Raw genomic sequence first — 17264 nt, forward strand, 5'->3', positions numbered from 1 at the left:
TTTTTATTGTAGCATTTTATGTGTTTTTGTCCTCACCTAATGAGGAAAAATGTTGACATGTATAATTCTACTTAAAGGTAATTAGAAATGTCGAGGAATCTATGGAATTTGGGAGTATTTTTTCTTTAATACGGATCTAGACTGTGACAGTGAAATTCTTTAACTTCTTTAAGTTCTGTCTTTACTGATCATTTTGACTCAATTAAAATGTTACAGTTATACTGTGGCTGATTAAAAAAAGGATCTGCATTTGAGGATATGGCTTTTGAAAATTTTGTAGTAGGATTTAAACTTTATTTCTCTTGCTAATATGAACTTGAAATGGCTTTCTTACTGCTGATAGGATAGAAAATACTTAAAGTTATTTTATAGACCAGAATTATTTTGATAGAAAATATTCTGAGTTATAAAAATAGAATGTCCCTTGATATATTGTTCAAATGCATTTTATGAAGAAAAGATTAAAAGTTATGTGACTCCTTTTTTACATTGTACCCACTTAGAACTACCAAGATCAATTAAGTGCTCTATACCAGCATTGTCCAATAGAAATATGTGGATTCCATACTTAATTTAAAAATATTTTTTAAAAAAGAGTTAATTTTAGTAATACATTTTACATAAGCAGATATGTCTGGGATTTTTTAATGTTATCTATACAACAATTAATGAGTTATTTTTACGTTCTTCTAAAATACTGAGTATTTAGAAACGAATTTTTTTTTTTTAATTGTTTTGGCTCTTTTTTTTTTTTTTTTTTAATTTTTTATTTTTTATAAACATATATTTTTATCCCCAGGGGTACAGGTCTGTGAATCACCAGGTTTACACACTTCACAGCACTCACCAAAGCACATACCCTCCCCACTGTCCATAATCCCACCCCCTTCTCCCAAACCCCCTCCCCCCAGCAACCCTCAGTTTGTTTTGTGAGATTAAGAGTCACTTATGGTTTGTCTCCTCCCAATCCCATCTTGTTTCATTAAGAAACGAATTTTTTTTAAAGATTTTATTTATTTGTCAGAGAGGGAAAGAGCGAGCACGAGCAGAGGGAGCAGCAGGCAGCAGGAGAAGCAGGCTCTCCACTGAGCAAAGAACCTGATGCAGAACTCGGGTCTCAGGACCTTGGGATCCTGAGGCAGATGCTTAAATGACAAAGCCACGCAGGCTTCCCTGAGTACTTTTTGTTTTTTAAAATACTGCATCTTCAACAATCTAGTTTGTATTTTACATTTATAGTATAAGACAGTTTGAATTGGCCACTTCTCAAATGGTCAGAATGGGATGTTACTATATTATGTGAATTAATTCTGTAATACCATTTTTGTTGTAGTTTGTTGTTTAGTCCTTATTTGTCATCTGAAACAAGAGGCACAAACTTTTAGAAATGATGTGCAAGATTCAAAAGTGGTGATGTCTGTATAGTTCAGTAGAGGTCGGTGATTATGCCACTATGAGAAGATTGGAATTGAAAACTTGGTAGTGGTGAGCTATCAGCTCTTAAGAGTTTTTGTTTGGGAATATAGATTTCTTGAAGGAGTGTGCGTTGGGGGTTTCTGAGACCATCCTTAGGCTTGGTGATTTGCTAGGAGGATACAGAAATCAGACAAAAGCAGAGGGAAAAAACTCATGATTGTGACTTATTAAAGTGAAAAGATATAGATTAAAATCAGCAAAGGGAAAAGCATGTGTAGGGTGGAGTCCAAGGGAAACCAGGTGCAAGTTTTTAGTTATCCTCTCCTAGTAGAGTTATATGGAAACGGCTTCCTTTTTCCAGCTACCTTGTATGACAACATGTGCAAGGTGTTGTCTACCAGGGAAGCTTACCTAAGTCTCAGTGTCCTGATTTTCACTGGGGATGAGTCACAGAGGCATGGAAGTACCCATGTGACTATCTTAGCTACCCTGTCTCCACCAGCTTCCCTTATCCTCCTTCTCCAAGGTCCATCTGATAGTGTGACTCAAACCCCAGGCATAACAAAAGCAGACATTTACCATAATTTACATTGTTAATATGAATTGCCTGGTGTGGCCCAAGATCTTAGGCAAACAAAGAGACTTACCAGGCACTGTATTCCAAGGGTTCGAAGTTATTTCTCAGGAGTCAATCACAGTTATGTCTTTTCTTTGGAAGGCGCAAAGTTTGTGTTTTTTGCCCCCAACGCTGCACCAAGCTTATAGAGTACTTCTTTACTACGCAGGGTGATCTGGATCCTTACAAAGGAGAGTGTCTCTAGTATAAATTCTTACAGTGACAAAAGGGTAGATGAGATTGTCCATAGTTCAGTTTATTTTAAATATCTAATGTGCTTTAAACAAATGGCATGAATTATTAACAAGGTGAACTGTGTAAGGGCTGACTGAGAAGTAAAGAATCTAGCATGTAGGACAGCCCTACAGTAACAGTTTTCTTAGTTGGAATCAACTCTTACGTTTTACTGACTGTGTCCTATAAATTCACCTTGCTTGGTGATTACATATATTATCTATTTTATTTTTTATTAAAAATTTAATTGGAGTATAGTTGACACACAATATTAGGTTCACATGTACAACATAGTGATTCAGTATCTCTGTGATATGTTATGCTCACCACATGTATAGCTACCATCTGTCACCATACAACCTTATTCTATGACTAGAAATCTGTATCATCATCTTTCCTTCACCCATTTTGCACACACTGCTCCCACTCCTCTGGTAACTATCCATTTTTGTTCCCTGTAGTTGTAGGTCTGATTCTGCTTTTTGTTTGTTTATGCATTTTTTTTTTTTTTAGATTCTACATATAAGTGAAGTTAAACAGCATTCATCTTTCTCTGACTAATTTCACTTACCATAATACCCTCTAAGTCTATCCATTGTTCTTGCAAATGGAAAGATTGTGTCCTTTTTTATGGCTATGTAATATTCCACACCACATCCTCTTTATCCATTCATCTATTGATGGACACTTAGGCTGCTTTCAGGTCTTGGCTATTGTAAGTCATATACTATACACCAAAAAGAATAAAATACCCGGGGTTAAACTTAACCGAGGAAGTGAAAACCCTGTTCTCAGAAAATTGTAAGACATTGATGAAAGACATTGACCGTAGCACAAATAAATGGAAAGATATTCCATACTCATCGATTAGAAGAATTGCTATTGTTAAAATATCCATACTACCCAGAGTAGTCTACAGATTCAGTGCAATGCCTATCCAAATACCAACACCATTTTGTTATAGAATTAAAACAAATAATTGTAAAATTTGTATGGAGCCACGAAAAACCCTTAATAGCAATAGCTGTCTTGAGAAAGAAGGACAGTGCTGGAGGTAAAACAATTACAGATTTAAAGATCTACTACAAAGCTGTAATAATCAGAACAGTATGGTGCTGTCACAAATATATTCTCTCTTTTAATCCACACCTGCACTTCCATTTTTGCCTATTATAGAGCAACTTGTATTATATGACATACCCTGCAGAGAACTATTTGACATATAGGGAAAAAATGAGTATGAAGGCATTGTCATGCTTTGAAGTTAGTCACACCTTAAGCAGTTAAGATTCAGGAGGGAAGGGAGATATATTCTGGGCTGGTTTCCCTCTTGAGGTGTTTTCTAACTAAGTTATTTTGGGTAAGATAATGAAAGCTGAACTTTGTAGAAGGGATAAACAAAAAGCAACTGAGGAAGTTGAGTGGAGCTTTCAATAGTTTTTTGTTTTTGTTGTTCTAGCCCTAGGGTTGTAGCTGGAATCCTTTGAAGGGGGCACACTAAGAGTGGGAACAAATCAGAGGTAGACCAGTATTAATGGTGTTTGAAACCCAGTCTCATGCCAGCTCAGTCCTTGGTTGGATTAAGGTGATCTGCTCCTACTCTGACTGCTTGTTAGAAAAAAATTGAATAATCTCTGGAAGAAGGTAACATAATCTAGAGCCTCTAGACTTTTCCTACATATTTTCATGCAGTTACTACATACAGTGCGTAACATTCAATTAAAAATTACTAGGCATACACAAGACCAACAGAGATAAGTCAACATTAGAAATAGGTTATGCAGACTACACATTACAGACAAGAGCTTTAGAGTATGAAAATCTATCCACAAAAATAGATAGCAAGATGGAGAATGTAACTATAGAACAGGAATCTATAGAAAAGAATCAAATAGAAATTCTAGAACTGAAAAATCTAGTAACTATAGATAGTTTTAACTTGATTAGAGACAGTTAAAAAGAGGATTAGTCAACTGGAAGATAACTTAGTATATCATACTCAGTACCATGGATTTGTCCTTTTCTAAGAAAGAGGGGTTTTTCAGTATCTCACCAAAAAATAGCAGTTGTGTTAGTGCTTAAGGATAAAAAGAGTCCTTATTAGAGTGTAGTTATACTACACTATTGCTATTTTAGTGTGTGTGGTTTTTAAAATTTTTTTGTTATGAATTTTTTTAATACATATGTAAAAAGAAGTTGGTAAAATATAATATTGTCACTTAAAAATTTCTACTCCATACCCTCTCCTCAGGCTTAGAGCCAATAAAACTTATTCATATAATACCTTATGTAGAGTTTACTTGTTCAGCATATTTAGCTATTTCTGTAGACCTTAGAGTGAGAAAATAAGCAAAATACTTAGAGATTCAAAGTAGATGCCCAGAGCTGGATGGTAAAACATGTATTTAGTATAGGGGAGTTAAAAGGCTCATACTTTTAGTTGGGCTAATGGTTATATTATGTTTGTAATCTGGTAAAGTTCCTTATCCCAAGTAAGAAATAGTGAATTAGAAAAGAAGTTGCAAGTAAATTACTGAGGAATTTGTTTTGGCAGTAAATCCCTTGTTTGATTTTATTTGAGACTCTACTATGAATCATACCATTGCTGTATGTACCACTAAGAAAAAAAAGAAGCTTTTTTTTTTTTTCCCAACTATATTTTATGTCCTAATTCCAGAGAGGTTAAATTGTAGAGGAGGGACGCCTGGGTGGCTCAGTTGGTTAAGCAGCTGCCTTCGGCTCAGGTCATGATCCCAGGGTCCTGGGATCGAGTCCCACATCGGGCTCCTTGCTCGGCAGGGAGCCTGCTTCTCCCTCTGCCTCTGCCTGCCTCTCTGTCTGCCTGTGCTCGCTCGCGCTCTCTCCCTCTGTCTCTGAAAAATAAATAAAATCTTTAAAAAAAAAAATAAATTAAAAAAAATAAATAAATAAATTGTAGAGGAAAAGATAATCCTAGTTTTAAATCTCAGCTCTGTTATTTATTGTCCATTTGACTTCAGCCAGGGAACTTTTTTGAAGTTATTAGTTTATTTGTGAAAATTGGATATTGTAGCTGCTATAGTCTTCTCTTCAGAGTTAAGAAAACTAAGTGAATTAAGTGCTATGAAAGTGTATATAGTACTGGGTATGCATTTAGAGCTATGAATTTGGCTTTCATTCTTCCTTCTAAAACTTGGCATTGTTAGGATAACAGGAAGAGAGGTTCCAAGGGTGGGGGGGACAGAAATGCAACATACTGGTTAAATAAGAACTTAAAAAAGAAAATTCCTGTTGGAGCTATTTAATAAAGTGTCTAACATCATTCTTGATTCTCTTTCCAGCCCCTTTCACTTCTCCTATTCCCCCATTTATATATAAAGATAACACTGCTTCCAATGTGATGGTTGACATTTATAATGATGGGACCTATGCATCAAAATAGTACTGATATTTTAACTATATTAGTTTTTAAAAAACACATTTTAGGAAAATTTCTAATCCTTCTAAATTCAGTTGTGATGCTGCAAACCTGCATTTTAATTTAGTTTTGTAAAATCCCCTGCTCTACTGGTGATATGGCATAAATATAGCATTAATCAAAGTGACTAGATCTTGACGGGGTTGGATTTTGTGGTGATTGGTGGGCATGAGAATTTCTTTTTATATTCCTGGTTGGGAGATTCTCAGTAAACTCAGAATGACATTTTTCTTAAGCTTTAAAATATTTAAGAGCTTTAATTTTGTTTTCATTCTGTTCTGTTCTTTTAGGATATTTCAAGTCACATTCAGTTGATAGGATGAAAAAATTTAAGAGAAGGCTATCCCTCACTCTTCGAGGAAGCCAGACTATTGATGAATCATTGTCTGAATTGGCGGAACAAATGACTATTGAAGAAAACAGTAGCAAGGATAATGGTAAGCATTTGGGGGCTGGGGAGGGGAGGGAAGGAGAGATGCTTCCTCCTTTTAATTACTTTATAAATTGAATGTGAATTTACTTTTCCGATAAGTTCCTAATAGCTCCTTTTGTTTGTTTCTTTGTCTTGTTCTTTGGTTCACTTACAGAAGACTGTGACTTTTGCTTACTTACTTATTGGAGTGTTTCATTTTTACTCCAGGAGTGTTACTATACCTAGTCTCTAACCCTTATGGATTCTCCTATCCTGTTTGTCTTTCTGTTTTTTATTGCCTCTTAAATGAATAATTTCTATAATATTATCCTGGTTGTTAAATAACTATTTTTAAGTTAACCTAAGTTAATACAGCTTAAAAGTGTAAGTTTGTGAAATTCCTGTTTGAGGCTTCATTGTAGCTTTCTAACATTGTATATGCATGTGGACCATAGAAGACAAGGTTCATGACGTGAGTGAATCTTACTCTCTTTATTTTATATTTACTGCAGGGTCTATCCATAATATTTAGCACACTTAATAGTAGATCGACATACAACATTTCACATGTTTGGCAGTTCTGTAGTAGTACGCAGATGTTGATATAAAATGAAAAGAGCTTCTTTGATTGAGTGGATTAAAATGTAAAATCCTGATGAAATTTATAGAACAAGGCTGCATATTCAAAACTGAAATAACCCTAGGGATGTCCTACTAATAACAAGGAAGGAGTTACAGGAATGACTGCCAGTATGTCATGAAGTACTCATTCTCTGGCAAGCCTTTCTTGCCTGTACCTCTAATTCTTCTGTTAGAAATTTGTGGCTGTGGGTGAAAACATGAATGAATACCCCTACCCATTTCTGTTGAATGTAGATGTCTTTGTTGTGAGAGAGGGAAAGATACAATGTAAAGGGCTCTAGACTTTAAGTTAGAAGGATTAGAATTTGGGATACACTAATACACTTACACCCTCATTAGTTGTATGACTAACTGAGTAAGTAAGTTATCTTACTCAAGCCTCAGTTTATCTCTTTTCTCAGAGGATCATTATTTACTCAAGTCTGTCTGGCTAGTTGTGATAGGGGAGAGGAGAAATAGATGATGAGTTCAGTAGAAAATTTAATAATAATAATTTGGATATAACTTACATGTAGGAGGGAGACACATCTTGCATTTGGGTCAAAACTCAAAAGACAGTTTTATGTCTTACTTTTTGTACCAGGAGCAAAATCCTTAATTCTCCTTCAAACCCCCTTTGAATTCTTGTTATTTTTATTAAGCCCTTTGGGGTTTTTTTGTTTTGTTTTTTGTTTGTTTGTTTTTAAGAGAGGGTGTGGGGAGTGGCAGAAGGAGAGGAAGAGAGAATCTATGGGGTTCAGTCTCATTGCCCTGAGATCGTGACCTGAACTAAAATCAAGAGTGGGATGCCTAACCTGAGCCACCCAGCCACGCCAATGAATGTCTTAATAGTATTTTAGACATACCATAGAAAGTTAAGATATTTCAGGATCTTGTCTAAGTAGTTAACCTTACTCTGATGAGAAGATATATTAAAATTACTGAATTTGATGAGGGGAATAGGTGACAATTTAAATATGAGATGGGAAATAAATCATAGTTACACTAAAAAAAAGTTTTATTTTATATATACTATTTGGGGCTTTCAACTGCAGCTACAACAAAAATTACTTTTTTTGACAACTGAATTTCTTCAACTAAGAAAACTGCATCTTAATGTTATTAGGAAGTATAATAAAACTTAACAGAATATTGCTTCTCATGATTATTTAGAATCTGAAGAAACCTTAAAAGGCAAACAAAGCTTGAAATGTAGTTTTCCAGATAGTCCAGTTTCTTTTCTTTATTACTCAGTCTGTGCACTGGGTCAGTTTATTACGATGTTTAGAGTCAACAAGCCTAATTGATGGATATTATGAAGCTTTGTTGTACTCCCAGGTTGTTTCCTTTCTTCTGATCTGATGCATGATAGCAGTGACAGTTTTTTTACAATAGTGGATGACATATAAATTCTCAGTAGTACCTAACTGCTACAAATAGCAGAGGTCCATGAAAGGATGAGGTTGAAAGCACAGACTATGGATGTGTATAGGGTCTGATTAGGATCTGATATTAATAGTGTTTGTAAGAGCAGGATTAGGAGTAGGGAATGACGAAGAGTACAGGATGGGCTACTAAATTGTATGTTCCTGCTCACAGTAGTTCACATTAATAATCAGAAGATCCAAATGAATAAGATGCATAAAACCATAGTGATTGACATGTTATGATGTTAAAAAATCATTGGGAAGTCTTACTTTGAACTAACTACTTTGTAGAATAAGAAAGATCTGCTGTTTTTCATATAGATTTCCATTACTTTAAAAAATTATGTTAAATTATACATAATGTGTAATTTACTATTTTAACCATTTCGAAGTTTCTGGTTTTAGTGGCATTAAGTACATTCACGTTGTTATGCAATGTGGGTATCTCCACCATCTATCCCCAGAACTTTTTCATCATTCCAAACTGAAACTCTATACCCATTAAATAATAGCTCTGTTCTCTCCTTCCCTCAGTCCCTGGTAACAACATTCTACTTTTTGTCTCTGTGAATTTGCCTGTTCAAGGTACCTCATATAAGTGGAATCATACAATATTTGTCTTTTTGTTTCTGACTTCTTTCACTTAGCCTGATGTCTTAAAAATTTCTATTTTTTAAAATGCAACATATTATCTTCATGAATTGCCCAGTTCATTGCTGTCATACTCTTGAAATGTTGGGATATTTTATGATTCATGGACCCCTTCTCCTTTCTGTACACTCTCCTTGGGCTGACGTTGTTCAGTCCCATTATTTCTGATAATATGTGTATACTGACTACTTTAAATCTATAGTTCTAGTCCGGACTTTTGTCTGGATCTCTAGATTCATATCCAGATATTAGTTGACTTCTCCACATAGGTGTTTAATAAGAGTCAAACTTAATACTACCAAACCAGAATTCTTGATTTCCTTCCCCCCAAATCGGCTTCTTTTCCAACTTCCTTCATTTAACCTAAACCACTTAAAATTAAAAAATCAGAATTATCCTTGATTTTTCTCTCTCCTTCACTGTTTTGTTTCCCCCTTCTCCCCTTTTCTGCCATTCTACTTTCCTTTGTATTTACTACATAAATATTTTTTTAAAACTATTAATGATAGTCATTTATATGCTTGATAACATGTTTCCAGCTATTGCAGCTTTAAAATTTTTCTTCAGATAGATGTTTTTTAATATAGGTCCTCACTAAAAGCTGGATGGGAGAATATGTATGAAAGTAATTTTGCAGCCATATCTGCTAGCCATTTGGTTCTATCTTTATAATATATCCTAAATTTGCCTACTTCTCTCCATTCTAGGCCAGGCCAGACTATAATAGTCTCTTCCTTCCATTTCCCCTCTGTTGATTCCCTCTCATCTGTTCTCCAACAGCAGCAAGAGTGATTTTTAAAATTTTTAAATTTTAAAAATTTAAAAGTTTAAACAACTTACTTTTAACAAAGTAAGTTGCAAATGTGGTACCGAGAGGTTCCTTGTGCCCTTCTCTCAGTTCCTCCCTTAGTTACATTTTTCTTAACTGTAGACCATTATCAAACCCATGAAATTAATACTGGAATAAATGTGAGTATAGTTTTTGTCATTTTATCAAGTGTAGATTTGTATAACCATCACTGCAGTCAGGAGAAGGAAGTATTCCATTATCAGAAAGAGATCCCTTTCATGCTACCTCTTTATGGTTATACCACCTCTACCTCCCACCATCCCTGACCTCTCAGAATGATGTTTTTAAAACGTGAATGGGATCATGTTACTGCCTGTTTCAAAGCTACCATAACTGATTCCAATTTCAGAATAAAATTTGAACTTTTATGGTTACATACAAACATGCTTATCTCTTTGACCTCACTAAATATATGTAGTACAGCTACACTTGCCTTTTCTGTGTTCCTCTAACACAGTGTTTTCAGAGTTTGATCCCTGGACCAGCAACATCAGTGTCACCTGAGAATTTGTTAGAGATGCACATTTTTGGATTCTGTGTCAGATATACTGAGTCAGGAGGTCTGGGGGTAGAGCCCAGCAGTCTTGTATTTTAACAAGTCTCTGAGGGTGATACTGAAACATGCTTAAGTTTGAGGATCTAGCAAGTCAAACTCCTGCCACATGTCGACTTTTGCAGTAGCTTTATCTTCTGGAATATCTTTTAACTCACCATCACCTATCTTCCCAAGATGGGCTCTTTCTTGCATTTCAATCTCTGTTAAAAATACTTCTACAGAGAGAACTTTACTCAGTATCCAAGTGTTAAATAGCTGCACCTTTATTTTTTATCACCTCTTTTGTATATTACCTATCATATCTGATGTTTTTATTATTCATTAGTTTCTTATTTGTTTCCCCTCCATAATATCTTATAATCTTAGAGAGTAGTAGCTTGCTTGTTTTGTTCACTTGTTAATGCCCAGGACTTGGAATGGTAGGCATACAATAAATAAATGTCCTCTTAATAATTGAATGTTTTTATGCTCTCCTTTTTTTCCTCCTGTATTCCTTAAGACTGTAAAGCTCTAATCCCCAGGATAACTTTATAGAGCAACTAAAATATGTCTATAAACAGATTATTTCTGTATGTTATTATGATTCCGGATATGAAATACTATAACCTAGAAAGAGAAAATTTTTTCTTACATATTCTAGCTTGTATCTACACTGAATATTCAATTTTTGCATTTGTTTCAGATGCCCCTTCCCCATTCATTATTAAATCATTGGTTATTTTACTAGGCTTAAGTTAAGATCCCCCACATCCTTGATCAGGCAGCAACTGCCAAGGAATGTATAAGCCATGGGATGCTTTGGACAGATGTTCTCTATTATGAGTTAAGTACTTTTCTTTTTTCCAGTCTGGTATTCTACACAAATTGGATAATCCGGGCTCTGTCGGAGCCCTGAGGACACTTTGGCCCCATCCTCTTCTTCCCATCTTCTTTTATGCAGCCATTATCAGTAGAGGTGCAGGCCACTTCATCTTCTTGTTCTTGGTGTCTGATAAAGCTTTACAGGCAGGAGAAATACCCACATCAGGAGATGTGGGTATTCCTACTCCTGATGATCAGCTCCAGAAGAAGAGCTTGCTCTTTTTTAGAAGAGAAAAGATACTCAGAGAAGCCTAGTTCCTTTTAAAATTCCTTAGCTACTACCAGTAAAACACAATTATAATACAAAAGGCTAATTATTTGTCATAGAAGACTTCATCATGTCTTTAACCTATATTAGAGCTCTTCTTTAGAGGTGGAAAGCAATCGTGAAATTCCTCATAAGCATTATAAAACAGGATTTCTCCCATTTATAATTAAATAACTTTTAAGTATTATATATTTTGTAAATGTTTCTGCTTGTTTATAAGTCTGTGATTTCTTTAAAAAAACTTTATATTAAAAGTCCCACATTTTGGGTAATAAATTTCAGAACCTCTATATTGATATGTGCTTAAGTACTTCTGTGTTTATCTATTAACTGACATATCTTTTGAATGTCTAGAAGGGAAGGATATAAATGCCTTTAGATCAGGACTGTGTCTTTATATTCTATAGCATGCCTAATTATAAGGCATATATGAAGCAGTTAGTAAATGTGGGGGTAGTTTGGAAACAAGCTTGGGATATATTAAAATAAGCAAATGGATAAAATCTATGGACTGTGTTTTGTGAATGCTAACCAATTTTGATTATAAAAGAAGTGGATACTTAAGTGATTAAACCAATTTCAAATATTAAAACATTTTTTCTGAGTATTTTTCCATGGAAATTATTTTAATTTTGGTTCTTTGTATAGATAGCCAAAGAATTCTTAAATATTACTGATCTCATAAACCTTTTGTTTTCTGTTTTGCTTTCTCAATCCTTCTCATGTGATCCTGGATCTTGGGCTGTTAATGGAATGATTTTGGATACTGTGGACCACAGAGCCTATTGTGAAGAATGGCAGGCCTCCAACCTCTCACAGTATGCATTCCTTCCTCCATCAGTACACAGGGTCCTTCAAGAAGCCCCCATTGCGGAGACCACATAGCGTTATTGGAGGAAGCCTTGGATCCTTCATGGCAATGCCCAGAAATGGAAGCAGATTAGGTAATTTAATGGTCTTTTTTTTTTTTAAAACTTTCTGACTGTAGGTCATGTAGTGAAGGTAGCTATTGTTTTTTTTTTTTTTATTGTTGTTGTTATTTAAAGATTTTATTTGTTTATTTGACAGAGACACAGTGAGAGAAGGAACACAAGCAGGGGGGAGTGGAGAGGGAGAAGCAGGCTTCCTGCTGGGCAGGGAACCCAGTGCAGAGCTTGATCCCAGAACCCTGGGATCATGACCTGAGCTGAAGGGAGACGCTTAAACGTCTGAGTCACCCAGGCACGCCGCTATTGTTATGGTTGTATGGAAGTCATCCAGCCTTCATTATCTGATTTTTTTTCTTTTTGTAAAATAAAGATCAAGTTGAAAATAACAGAGACAGCAGAAAGATGGAAGGCTATAGAAGGGTACTAGTATTGACACTACAGAGGAGTAATATTTGAAAACCTGTCCATCAGGAAGAAAACAAAACCCCTAGGAGATGGATGCCAGATTTCAAGATGAATGGCATCTCAAGATGGTGCTTAATTTAGGGTCATACCATAATAACTTCAGATTATCACCGTACAATAGCCCAGTGCAATGATTCATATACATGATTGTCCCCTGAGTTGCTATTCTTAAGTCACTATTCCATTCTAAGTATTTAGGAAAAATGCATACATGCAAGTTTCTGTTTATCTCTCTGGTCTTTTTTGATAGCATCTTACTATCACATTGTGGTTTTTAAAATCATTTTAAAATAATGGTTTTATAGTCTTGACATTTAGTGAAGTTTCTGAGGTGTTTATTTTAGTCCTTGCTTTATCTGCTTCCATTGCTGTGGCAGGTTATTTCCTCATGTGTTTTGTTAATTTGGGGAATATGAGCTTTTATTATTTATAGTGGGGTTTCACCTATGGGGAAATGTATGTAGCCCTATAGGTTTAACCCTATGGAATGGTGTGCTGGAGTTGGCTCACAGTGGTTCATGAGGGATGATTGTTAAATTTTCAAGAATTTTGCAAGCTGGTTGTTAAATATAGCCATTATTAAAATTTAAATGTTAAAAACCTGTAATTAAGTAAACTAATTAAAAACAAAAGTAGTGAATCCTTAAAAGTCACTATTTCCAAATTATTTTACTACACTTTACTAATACCTCTACTTTTGGGGTTATTTCTGTTGTATCTGTAATAGTCAAAATTTTATGTAATGGTTTATACATTTCTTCCCGACTCCATACTCAGTGGTTGTCATGTTGTAGCTTGAGGTTGGCCATGAAGGGAGTGTTTACCTTACAGAAATTGGATAATACTTCAGATCAGGACTTGATTTCTTGTTATGTTGTCTAGATTGGCATACTTTTCTGCAAAGGTCCAGATTGTAAAATTTTTCAGGTTTTGTGAGCCACATATGGTCTCTGTTGCATATTCTTCTTTTTAAAATAACTCTTTAATGATATAGAAAATACTTTTAGCTTAGGAGCTATATAAAAATAGGTCATATTTGCTGATTTTGGTTCTGAATTTAAGAAAGTAATATTGAAAGTGTTTGTTGTATCTGTAGCTTTTATAGTTGTGAATGGCACAAAATTGAGCCATCTGAGAAGTAAATGTTCTTTCAGTACTCAAAAACTATTACCTGATTCAGCGAAGAAGTTGCTCACACCATGACAAATGAATGAAATTTTGACATAAGCCTTCATTGTTTCACTTTTCTTTTATTAATGGAAATGAAAATACTGATACTCATGTTGGAACTATACTTGTTCGTTAATGACATGAAGAATTTCTTGGTTGAGTCAGGTGGTAGTCAAGTATTTATTCATAGTCTGAGGTTCATATGCTCCTTTGTAGTCCTTTTGCAGTAGAACAGATTTAAGTCTGCCCTTTTAGTACTTTGAGAGTCTCATGCCTTTCTTTAGGAAACTCGCACTTGCACCTTGGACGTCTGACACTTCCCCTTTTATCCCAGTATGGCAGCTAAACCTGGACACCTTCTTACCAAGAACTACGACCCCTCCCTGAGAGAATAACAGAGTCAGTCTATGCATAACAGCTTTTGACTCTCAGTTCTCTTTGTCTTTTCTTCCTTGGTATTTTGCACAAATTCTTGCAAACTCAGCTATCCATTTTAAAATATTATTACATTTTACTCAACATTTCCTTGAGGAAGGAATATTTCAGATCCTCCCAGAAATAGAAGGCATGGTTAAATTATCTTTAACATTTTAAAAGTGTGACAGAAAAGAATACTTGGATTCATATGTGTTCTATACCATCAAATTAGGAATCAGTTACCATTACATTTTATTGCCAAGTTAATTTTTTGTTCAAATCTTCACATAAAATTTCTCCAGAGATCTTTATGTAATTGGAATATATTCTTAAATTACATATCAGTCTATTATAAACTATCATATTTGCAATTGCTTATCAGTGTAAGAATTTTCTCAATAATGGGTTATTAAGGAGTGCCTGGGTGGCTCAGTTGGGTCAGCATCTGACTTGATTTCAGCTCAGGTGATGATCTCAGGATTGCGAGATCGAGCCCTCTGTTGGGCTCTGCACTGGGTGTGGAATCGGCCTAAGATTCTACCTCTCCCTCTGCCCGCCCTACCCCCCCCCCCACTCATGCACATGCACTCTCTCTCTCTCTTAAAAAAAAAATAATGGTTATGAAGACAAAAAACAAAAATATGGGAATTTTAAGACTGATTTGATAAGATCCTTGAGTTCAGTTTTCTGTTAAACAGTTCTCATTTTCATAAAGCATATATTCATTAAAAATACATATTTGTAACTATAAAATACTGTTTTGTTTTACATACTGATATTTCATACAACATTTCATTGAAAAAAGAAGTACAGTTATCTAGAGCATTCTTTGATTTTTAGTTAATATTCATTATTGTATTATTTATTGAGCACCTTCTAAAACCTTTTTTCATTTTGGGGAATATAAAAGTGAATAAGCTAAATCTTGCCTCCGGGGATCTCATAACTTGGTACAAAATCATCTGAAACCAAAAAATGCACTTCAGTGCAGTGGATGTGGTAAGTGTGGACACAGTAGTCATCTGTGTCTGAGAGTAGAAAGGATTTCACTGAATGACGACAAATGAACATAGTTTTGAAAAATATGTATGAGTTCACCAAATTGGTAAATTGGGGAAAGGCATCTCTTATGGATAAAAGAGGAGGGGAAAGTGTTGTGTCAAAGCACTCTAGCGTGAAACAATATGATACTTTTTGGAGGATGAATAATTGTATAAAGAGAACTGTGGTGAGAGATGTGTTTGATATCTAGCATTTGTTTCTGGTGTGCAACTCTTGCTAGATGAATTACAGGATGATTGACAAATGCAAATATGGAGCAGGTATATATAAGTATATAAGTTTGTTTTTAATATTACCAGATGGAATTAATCTTCCTCCTCTCTACTCCTGTTTAACTTTTATCTTTAATAATAATAAAAATAATAAAAGAATGATGCTACTTTGTATTGTAATTTAAATGTATTTTTTTCCTCCAAACAGATTTTTGGGGGTCACAAGCTTATTTCTGTAATTAAATAGATATTTAGAAAATAATTTTTGAATTTTTAAGATTTTTTAAAATTTTTAACACTGTGGAGAGGGGAAGCTGCATTAGTGGCTTTGAAACTTTTATTTTTTTAAAGCATATTCAAAGGAGTAGATCATTTGGCTGTAGACCCAGTGGCACATTATTTTACAGAAAAAATACTAAGCTAAATAAAAGGCAGAAGACCAGGTTTCTATTTTAGCTCTGCCTCTAGGCTGTGTAACCTTTGAAAAATAATTTAACGTTTCCAAGTCTTAGATCCAGGATCTGGAAAATGAGAGAACTGACTAAATAATCCTTGTGGTATTTCCAGTCTTTAATTTTATTATTCAGCTCTTGATAATAACTTGGATGTTAATTGTTTGCATAGTTTTTCATAATCAGAGTGTGAAAGATTTCTAACTAGTGTTTCAAGACATCTGAGTTACATTTGGATCTATTACCTACACAGAGCAACCAGAATGTAAAAATCTTTGTTATGATTTTATGTGTTGGCTGTCTTATATCTTATTTGTAGTGATAATAAATTATGTGATATAGTAAGGTATAATGCCTCTCTTTGAAGATAAATGATGTTTCATTTTGTGATACAGATATTGTTCATGAAAATCTAAAAATGGGATCAGATGGTGAGAGTGACCAAGCTTCTGGAACATCATCTGATGAAGTACAGTCACCTACGGGCGTTTGTCTTAGAAATCGTATACATAGACGGATCTCAATGGAGGTAACCATATGCCTGTGTATGTGTGTTTGTGTGTACGAATACACATATACATTAAATAGTAAATACAAAGGCACATGACAGTGTAAGAAAATTATTTCTCTGTATTAGTAAAGAATAGTCTTGCAAATATTTCCTTTCTTCTAATTATCTACTATCCCAAGGCAAGTATATGTTAATTGCATTTAACAGTCTGCAAAACACGTGTAGGGTCTCTGTAAGGGAATGTTAATTTTCAAAAATACTGGAAATTCAGAATGATACTTTAGCAAAGTGTTTTTTTGTTTGTTTGTTTTTGTTTTTTTCAGAAAATAGGATTTTAATTCTATTTTTGAGGTTCATCTGGATACTTAATATTTTATAAATATTTCAGATTTTCAAATGTATACATAAAACAAGCACCAGCTTTTTTCTTTTTGCTTTAATTTATAAATATAGGTATCCTTTCTTTTATGGGTTATTATACCTACTAATTTCTATAGAACATACAAGTTATGTCTTCATATAAAAGAATTAATACCTCATGTATAACCTTAATATCGAAATTGATTATGAATGTTATTTTAGTGTATATTATAGATTAAAATAGTTTTCTCCAAAACAATTGAGGTTGTTTTGAATTAAGAATATTATTAATTTTTTTTTTTGGTGCTTTTGAGTTG

At 34.3% G+C, this 17264-nt stretch overlaps 1 protein-coding gene across 3 annotated transcripts in view; it reads left to right on the plus strand.

Moving 5' to 3' along the window:
• CDK17 (cyclin dependent kinase 17) overlaps window positions 1–17264 on the plus strand; it is a 112253-nt gene that overhangs the window by 65515 nt on the left and 29474 nt on the right. For 2 of the 3 annotated variants that reach the window (XM_032346703.1, XM_032346706.1), the window contains exons 2-4: window positions 6014–6160; window positions 12149–12313; window positions 16472–16605. In XM_032346703.1, coding sequence (XP_032202594.1) covers window positions 6043–6160; window positions 12149–12313; window positions 16472–16605 — 417 coding nt within the window. In that variant the 5' untranslated portion in view covers window positions 6014–6042. Of the gene's footprint in view, window positions 1–6013; window positions 6161–12148; window positions 12314–15225; window positions 15350–16471; window positions 16606–17264 lie in introns of those variants that run through there. The other variant, XM_032346705.1, reaches the window with a different exon arrangement.

This window comes from Mustela erminea, chromosome 6 (genome assembly GCF_009829155.1).
Source record: "Mustela erminea isolate mMusErm1 chromosome 6, mMusErm1.Pri, whole genome shotgun sequence".
Classification (NCBI taxonomy): domain Eukaryota; kingdom Metazoa; phylum Chordata; class Mammalia; order Carnivora; family Mustelidae; genus Mustela; species Mustela erminea.